Source organism: Glandiceps talaboti, chromosome 2 (assembly GCF_964340395.1).
Source record: "Glandiceps talaboti chromosome 2, keGlaTala1.1, whole genome shotgun sequence".
NCBI lineage: Eukaryota > Metazoa > Hemichordata > Enteropneusta > Spengelidae > Glandiceps > Glandiceps talaboti.
In genome coordinates, this window is record NC_135550.1 from 27,007,518 (window position 1) to 27,017,283 (window position 9,766).

At 36.4% G+C, this 9,766-nt stretch overlaps 1 protein-coding gene across 1 annotated transcript; it reads left to right on the forward strand.

Moving 5' to 3' along the window:
• The first annotated feature begins 314 nt into the window (after positions 1-314).
• Positions 315-9,469, forward strand: LOC144452550 (uncharacterized). The gene is made up of 7 exons (XM_078143655.1): positions 315-375; positions 4,536-5,200; positions 5,676-5,853; positions 6,336-6,517; positions 6,776-7,081; positions 8,245-8,409; positions 8,936-9,469. Exons 2-7 carry the CDS (start codon positions 4,624-4,626, stop codon positions 9,349-9,351), a joined length of 1,824 nt encoding a protein of 607 aa, XP_077999781.1. The 5' UTR covers positions 315-375; positions 4,536-4,623; the 3' UTR covers positions 9,352-9,469.
• The last annotated feature ends 297 nt before the right edge of the window (positions 9,470-9,766 follow it).

The window sequence follows — 9,766 nt, forward strand, 5'->3', positions numbered from 1 at the left end:
CGTCATACAAGCACCACACTTTTCCCTTTGTAAACGCCATTCGAAAATGGACGAGTTCCAACTATTAGCGAATCCAGAATGTGATTGGTTTGATCCATTTCACCGACATTTGACCTATCTATTGCTCCGCTACCTAAAACCTAAACCCCATGTTTATCAATTTTACAATTTCCAGACTGAAATATTCTCATATTCTCTTGTAAAGGTAGAAATTTTCTAATCCATTAAGTCCACTATGTAGTAATTAAATAAATGACTGGATACACAAATCTCAAGCAACGATATTACTCACGATGGGATTGTAGCTATCCGCGGAGTGATGAGGCGTGGAAACGAAGCTGGGATGGCGAACACACCATAATATTTCACATAAAGGTAGACCATAATTTCTTTTTCCCGCGAATTTTCGGAATTTCTTGTTCTTTCGAACTAGCGGTGGTTGTGTTTTAAAACCGACTGCGTGTTAGATCGAGTGAGGTCACCAGAGATATAAGACTGTAAATTATAAGGGAGTTGTTTAGATGTCTTGTCATTGAGGCGACAACTACCTAGGCATTTTATGACTGACACAGTGACAAATTACACCAGCCTTCAATTTCTTTTTGTAGATGTGTACGTACGTGTGTGCGCACACGATCTCTCCGGTATCCCATCCCATGTTGACTGTTGTTGTTATGTATTATGTAATTGTAGCCTGTTGTTACATTTTTTGTGTGTGTATTGAATGTTCTGAAATTCTGTGTATGAATATTATCGATCGGCGCAGATTATGGGCACTTAAAAACAAGGAGTCGAAGGACATTATTTTATAACATTTTTTAAACATGGGAATTTATGATGTGATGAGCATGAATCATGAAAAATGTTCAGTAAGGGACCGGTCATTTTCTTCGAGTGGGGTGATGGATTAGTAATAGTAGGGGCATGGATCCGGATGTGTATGGGAGATAATACATCCATGGTTGGGGTCACCCTGGTTTTTAGCACAACTGAACTGATACTGAGTAAGGTTCAGTACTAGTAGTGCTATAGGCATCTCTACGTGTGTCTGTCTGTCTGCATGTGTGTATCTGAAACAACTTAAGTTAAAATCAAAAACCGCTGGACCGATTGCCATGATACTTGGTGGGTGTATTACCTTGGATGTCTAGTTGGGAAATTGTTCAAATCAAAATGATCTTACCACTGATGAGTAATTTGGGTCAAAATATGTTATTTTTGGTCAAAAAGCTTAAACTCAAAACCTACTGGGCAGATCGGTCTGAAATTTGGTGGGTTCATGACATGATGATCCCATCAGTGATATGCAAATTAGGGCTAAAAATGTGTCTTTTTTGGTCAAAAATCTTTGATTCCAAAAACTACTGAGCAGATTGGGTTGAAATTTAATGGGGATGCATCTGGGGGTGTATAGATGAAGAAATGTTTAGCCTATAATGATTTCATCAGTGATATGCACATTAGGTATAAAAATGTGAATTTTGAACAAAAACTTATATCTCTAAAAGTACTTGGTCAATGAGACTGAAACTTGGTGAGATATTTCTGGAAGTGTTATTCTGCAGATTTTGTTCAAAACATTTTGGCACAATTGGCCCTAGTAACCATGACCATGACCATGCCCTTAGCAATAACCAAATGGCAGTATATTTAAGCATAGACAGTAGAGGGGAGATCTCCCCTCTACTGTCTATGATTTAAGTAACAACATCTGGTGGTGAGTAAACATTCTAAAAATGTATGCAAATACCACAAGTAACCATGACCACGCCCATAGCAACAGCCAAACTGATGTATTTCACAAAGGTAACAGGACATTCAACAAGTGTATGCAAATATGCCTAGCAACGAGACCATGCCCATGGCAACAGTCAAATGATCATGTATATTGCAAAAATAACAACAGGGATTAATATACAAGTGAATAAACATTCAACAAATATATGTAAATGTGCCTAGCAACAAGACCATGCCCATACTAACAGCCAAATGATCATGTATATTGCAAAGATAACAACAGGGTTGGATAGGCAACTGGATAATCATTCACCAAATGAACACCTATACCTAGCATTGATCAACATGTGGGTAAATATTATTAAAAATTGTACAGTTGTGCTACAATGCCATTGGCGCTATTTTTGTGTGTGTTTTTTTAAATGGCAGACTTGGGGTTAGGGTCATCCTGTTTTGAATACTGGGGTCAGCATAACTTTGACTACTGGTGATTTCTTGTCCCCATTTCTTACCTATTATAACTACTTGTTAGAGTGATGTTGAAACAATGCTTTACAACGTACTACAAGTATGTTGCGAGAATGAATATTCAAATATATTTTTATATGCACAAGCAAGCCAGATGTTGTCTTTGAACAGAATTAGAAAACATAGATTACATATACTCATCATGACAACCCATGTCGACATCACACAGGTTCTGCAGTGCTTGAAATTATGAGTCAAAACATTCCTAAATGCCATTACTGCATAAATGCTCCTTACTGTACATGTTATGTACATATCCATTACCAAGTCTGCTGTCTGGAATGTGCCTGCATGGTTTTATACTAAAGATCAAAAATGCAGTTGATAATTTGCACTAAGTGGAGTGCAAAACAGTATGATTATATAATGTCTGGAAAGACTGTCTCGTTATGGTCCAGAAATATATATAGTGTTTATTTACCCAAAAGCACAAATGAACATTACAGATACACATACAAAAATACTATTTCGTGGGTAAATAGGGGAATCGGGATTTAGCTTACAGCTATTCAAGCCTGTCCCCTACCATAGTTATATACAATGTTTGACAGCAAAGTGATATAGCAAAAGCAAATACATAGTACCTCGGAGTTCATAGTACTTATGAAGAACATACGGTAACAATAAATTGTACAGTGGTTTAATTTACTCTTCTAGAAGAAATTGTTTATAAGATCGCTTAAATTCGTTTAGCGTATTGATACATCTTATGTTGACAGGGATGCTATTCCAGATTTTTGCCCCTGAGAAGGAGAAAGAAAACTGACCTGAGTTTGTTCTGGCATAATATGGGTAAATATTTTGATATGAACAGAGTCTTGTATTGTAGTTATGGTGTGAAGGTTCAAAATAATCATACAAAGTGTGTGGTGATAGTTGATGGATCAAGCCATAAATAAAGGAACCTATCAAATATCTATGCAGTTTAAAAACATCTAGAATATTCAACTGAGCAAACAAAGGAGATGAGTGATCCGTCTCATCCAGTTATGGCCTTAACACGGGCGAAAACCACTCGTTCGATTCTGTCTGGTATTTTAAAAATCCAGTTTCTGCCCCGCATTCAAACTGTCCAGAAATTGTCTGGTTTAATATAGACTTAAATGGGCGAAAACGAGATGTCTGGTTTCTGCTCGGTGTAGAATGTGAGTTTGCCTAGCACTCAGATGCCCAGAAAGTGACCAGTTATGGTCTTAAACAGATTTGCCTAGTCCGATAAGCAAGTCCCCCTTGTCTTGTCGAAAGCTATCTCAGTTGGCTTACCGAGATATTGAATCATATATAGTAGTAATTAAGTTTGCATGCTGAATTGTATCTGTTGTATTTTGGTTTGCATGCATCGATAGACAACCCTCTCGCTTATTTTTATTGTACTTAATGGAATCGTAGTTTGCAATAAGATTTTGTATCAGTTAATGTTATCAATCAACTATCATAGTATATTTCAGCTTGCGTGCATAACAGTATTGTTTGATCATTCTGTCCCAGTTGTTTGCCTGGACTCTGTATTTGAATATCCTCCAATTTTCCCGATTGGGGTTATTAATGCCAACTGGATAAAATCAATGTATATTGAACACTTGGGCGCACAGAACCATAACATGGTACATGGGAACTAGTATGTATAACAGTGCTTTCTACTCTCAAAAGACCAACAAAAAAGCCAAGGGTGAAACTTGAGTTGTTCAGGGCAATTTTTCAGGATATATTGAGAGTATATTGTATCTGAAATAACTTTATTTGTTTATCCTGATTGTGATAACTCATTGGGATAAATACAAAAAGTGCATTGTTCCTCTATCCTGATCAATCATTTATGCCGATTACTACAGATTAGGGATATTCCTGGTGATGGAACAAAACACATTTAAAAAACATTGCAGTTGCAGGTAATGGTATATATAAGTTGTTCACATTACACACTGAACCATTAGTAATAGACAGGGGTAAATTTGATAAAACTGGCATAGTTCCCATACATATTTACATTGTAACATAATTTTGAAGGGGTACCCTGGTAAAATGATTGGGGAACTCATAAGATTTACCTATTATTTACCACCCTTAAAAAAAACCCACTGCACTGCTGTGGCACTACTAAACTTAAGTTCATACATTTGTATGTGGATGTGCTGAAAGGGCTCAGGTATTAACATACATGTACATGTAATAATCACTAAGACAATACAGTACCCCTTCCAGCAAGCAAGTCAGAATTACAAGCATTTTTCACATTCTGATTCAACAGTGTTCTCTATCATTCTTTGTAGGATCTACTTCTGTTCATGGATTACCAGAAAGGTGGTTTGCTATACATGCACCTCACATAAGGTGGTTATTAAGGTTTAGATTTAATTTATGGTTAACATGGCAGAAATCATTCAACACCATCTAGGAAATTCAGATCCAGATATCAACAGTCTATCAAAAACAGTAGAAAAAGAAAACGAGTGCAAAGTATCAACCCAAAAGACTGATTACATCGACCAAGGGAATAGTGAAAATAATGATGTTCATGGGACAGAGGAGTTAACAGAGATAGTCAATAGGACAGATGTCAGACAGCCAGAAAATGCTGAGGACAGTTTTGAAAAGGAGGAAGATAATGAATATGATGAAAAGGAGGATGAGTCATCATTAGACAATAGTACTGTAATACATGCAATAGAGCAGCATTCAGGCCTCTTACTCCTCAACTTACCCAATCCATCCCAGTCGCCATCACCTGCAAGTTCTACTCAAGTACTCGTTCTCAATAACGTTGACAAAGGTACACTAGAAGCCAATGTCATATTTGATACACAGCGACTGAGACTGCAGAATCTAGCACAAGCTAGCCTTATTTCAGCGACTCAAGAGAGTATAGCCAAAGTGTATGGCTCACAGGGACATACAACAACATCTAATGTCTATGCTGTGCAGAAGACACCAACAGGTAAGAGAAAACTGGCAATTTATGAGATAATGACATATAGAATAATTGGCTTACTTTGCTTATAGATAGATAATTATGTGTGAAGCTCAAATGAAGATAGGAAAATTAAAAAAAGACATTGTCAACTGAGATATGGAAATCACAATTTGCTAGGTTCGATATGCATAATTATATAAACTCTTAAATGCACCCAAAGATATCAAGTTTGAAAGAATTTGGGTCAAAGTATTGCAAAATATTCAAATATTCTTCAGCCTTTTAAAGGGAACGTGTATAATTGAAAAGACTATGAATGTTGACCAGCTAATGACTTGCCAAAACTATCTTTTATTCAGTACAGTTATAATTATATCTTTTCTTTAATGCTATCTCTTTGAATGTCTTTAATTAAAAAAGAAGAAAATGAACGACATTGTTACAAAAGGAAGACCTAAACATGATTGAATTAACCCCATTTCTTACTGTCTTACTTCAGGGGAAAGAATATATGTCTGTGATTATGAAGGATGTGGTAGAGTGTGCAAAACATCGGGACACCTAAAGTACCACAGGGAAACTCATGGTGGCCAAAAGATGCTGAAGTGTGAATTTGAAGGTTGTGGCAGAAGATTTTCATGGCCAGCTCATCTCAAATACCACATGAAGACACATTCGTAAGTAGTGTCATTGTGCAATTATTACACTACTGTAGCAATACCCCCACCCTGCCCCCACCCAACCCAATACTTTGTGTTCAGTGTGCCAGTTCCCCAGTACTTTTCCAATTCTGCTAGCAACTGCCACAGAATTGTCATCAGAGTTTTAGTTTGTTATTTTGACAAGCTCAAATTTAGATATGAAATTGGGTGAATGAAACCAACAGTTGCAAAGGAAACGAATATGCAACACACAAAAGTAACTTGAAAAGTGGTGGTACAGTCCTAATAGTTACCAGTATCCATCACTTGTGTACTACACCATTTCATGTACTTAGTCATGACTTATATAAAATGAATAATGAAGTGCTTCTTGAAACATAATCCTTGAATCTTAAAGTGGCAGCAAGGGCTTATGGACAGAGGCAGTAAATACAAAAGATTTAACTATTCATTCCCTGAATGTACATATTGACAAATCTATGTATTCCTGGTTGCAGCGGAGAAAGACCTCATAAATGTGAGTTTGAGGGATGTGGTAAGAGTTTTTATGTCTACCAACGTCTAAAAGTACACATGAGAACTCACACTGGTGAAAAGCCATTCAAATGTGCAGAGGATGGATGCAATAAAAGTTTCTCTACTGCTGGAAATTTGAAGAACCACATCAGGACCCATACAGGTTAGTCATCAATTTGATAACAACTACAAGTGTACGTAAGATTTTTGTGTGAAGCGCATGACTACAAAGGATATTGAGAATATGAAAAATTATACTTTGCAAAGAATGGAATACTCCAGGTGCTATTTCATATTTCATGTATTAACGTTTTCCTGGCAGATGGTGTAATTTCCTGAAAAGAATGAATAAGCCCTGTGGTATTATACCCGGTATGGTATTTTAATGTACTTTAATGTTTGGTATTGTTGACTTTTTCAGGAGAGAGACCATATGTATGTTCCTTTGAAGCATGTGGAAAGAGATTTGCTGAACATTCAAGTCTAAGAAAGCACAAGATAACACATACAGGAACCAGACCTTATACTTGTGACATCTGTAATAAGACATTTTCCCAGAGTGGCAGTCGGAATACACATAGGAAACGTCATCTTACCAATCCTCATAGTTGTACTGGAAATCAAAATGTACTTCAACAAAACAGTGAAGATAGTCTGAATCAGCAGGAACAGGATATACTTGAAATGAGACAAGGAGCTGGAGAGGAATATGTATTGCAGTTGACAGGTAATGATTTATTAAAGGGGAATGACACTCTAGGATGTCAAAGTAGTTTCATATAAAACATTTGTTCTGGAGAGTCATTTCGTGATTTCGCATCAGATAAATTTTGATCAGTTGCCCAGAAATGCCAAATTGAATCTCACCTCTATTGTTCTGTCAATTTTGCCTTACAGGTCTTCACAAACATGAATATTTATTAGATTAACAACACATATTCATGACTATAATTTATCTGAAGTAAATAAGGACTGAGGAGTCATGAATATTCATCTACTCCATATTCACATTTGCTATGACCCATGAGGCAACTATGTACCACTGAGAACAATCAAGGTGAAAACGAGTTTCAACTTGGTATTTTTTGGCAATCAGTGAAATTTATGTGATATGAAATCATGAAATGACTCCAGAGCCCAAAATTTATGAAAATACCTTTATTCCTGGAGTAGCATTAAAAATAGTGTATGTCATTATGAAATTATATGCACACATATATAGCATTATTCTCTATGCACACATTTATAACATTATTCTTGAAGCAGCTACATGCATGGGATTTAAATCAGGGTTTACGCATTCCTCAAAAGTCCTGAAATTTGTTGCATAATCACAAGATAATGGTCAAAAAGACTTAAAGCTCTGTTATGTGACTTTGAGTACACAGCCTGTTAAGGGCATTGGTGATATATCCTGAACTGTACAACAAGTTTGCTATATGTTGCACAGCTTCCTCAAGACAAAATCTTCTATTAGCAGCCAATATTATTTTTTTATGTTTATCCATAGCAAATCATATTACCCTTCCACAGGCCTACCAGCTGGTCTCAGGGTACACATTTTATTAATTACTATACTGAGAAAGACGATGATAGTACAAAGTACTTGCTTTGCTCTGGAATGCATTTTGTAGGAGAAATTCCTAACATGATTTGCATAATTTTGTAGTTCAGGCTATTTCCCAACATACATATTGGTCTCATTTCAAAACAAGTAAAATCTGATGAGGACATCTCATAAACATTCAATGATCTACCAATCTAGAAAAGACAACCATATAACACAGTTGGTATACGTTCTACCAACCAAGAAAAGACAACCATACAACACAGTTTGCATATCATAGACTTGCCTTTATTTGTAGTAATCATATACATGTTATTCTTCAGATGTTGAATTCCAGCAGGCTACTGATTCAAACAGTCATACCATGGGATCAGAATCAGTGGTGTTGAGTCAAGCTGTTAGTGATCATGTCGTTACTGTGACAACACAACCAGCAGAGAATGAGAATGACCATCTGGAATTACCTCATTCAATGCTAACATCAGAAGGTAAGAGTAGTTTGTTAAAGCATATCTTGTCACAAATGCAAATCAAAAGTCAGTGGTGTGTTCTCCACACTTTATGTTGTAAAATGGCTTATTAATGTCACTTGAAAAAGTAATTAAAGAAGATGCTCTTATAAAGTAAACATTTATAGTAAACTTTGTTAGTGAAAAAACTGTACTAGTCCTAGCAAGACAAAGTAGCCCTCGCCAGAAATCATATGGAACACCCTCTTAAAACTGAATAACAATGCATAAACCTCACACACTGAACATTCGTTTCATACTAAACTCAGTGTGAATGAGTAGAAGATGGTTTTAGGAATGATGTACATGTGAGGGTATGATTAGTCTAGTTCCTATACAGTATCGTTACCATTTATACCTTCACTCACAGCTGGCACCCAGACTAGGGTATGATGGATTTATTAAGGATGATAGTGTTTCAATAAGCACCTCATTTGAACTTAACTAGATATTTGAGTTGACTCTTGTTTTCCAACATTTCTTGTTTGTTCCCCTCTTGTGACAGAAATAAGCCAGGAATCTATGGCACCTCACTCTTCACCAGCTGCTGTTGTTGTGATGTCTCAGCCACAGCATAATGTCACCATGTCATCTCAGGAAACGACCTTCCATGACCCAGACACTCAACAAACTACAACAGTAGAGATTGTATATGGCAATGAACTGCTGCAGTCAGAACTTGATCAGAACATTTCACATAATATTCATGTAACAGACAGCATTTCACATGCTATCAATGAGAATGGCAGTGCAGTTGGAGAACATACCAGTAAGAATATCATGGATCTAGGTGCAATGATTGAAACTGATAGTTCTGCCAATTCTAATGATGATGATGAGGAAGATGATGATCATAGTGGTCATTTGGGTGCTCCATTGCAGCTAGTCTGTGAAGGCATTGATGATGAACAGTTTCAGTAGAATTTAGTTTGGAGTTGATAGAATTGTGAATAGAATTTTAACATGCAGTACTACTACAATGTGATCAGATCACCCAACAAAAGAATGCCATTCAAGAGCAACAAAAGTGTAATAAATATACCCATTTTTATAATCATGTCTTTTAGAGCATTTTATTTCCCTTGTCATGCACCATTACAAAGAAATATGTTACATTTACTACAATATATCACTCGCCCACATAGAATCAAAGGTGTTGTCACCCTGGAGGTGACTGTTTGACCCAATATTGGTTCCACTTCAACTTTGATATTTCTAGCATCAAGTTGCTGACAGCGACATGCTGCACCCATAGACAAATCTTATGGAACAAATATTCTGTGAAGTCTGAGAAATGAAACTTATAGATAGATAGATGTAAAGCTGTGAAGATTAC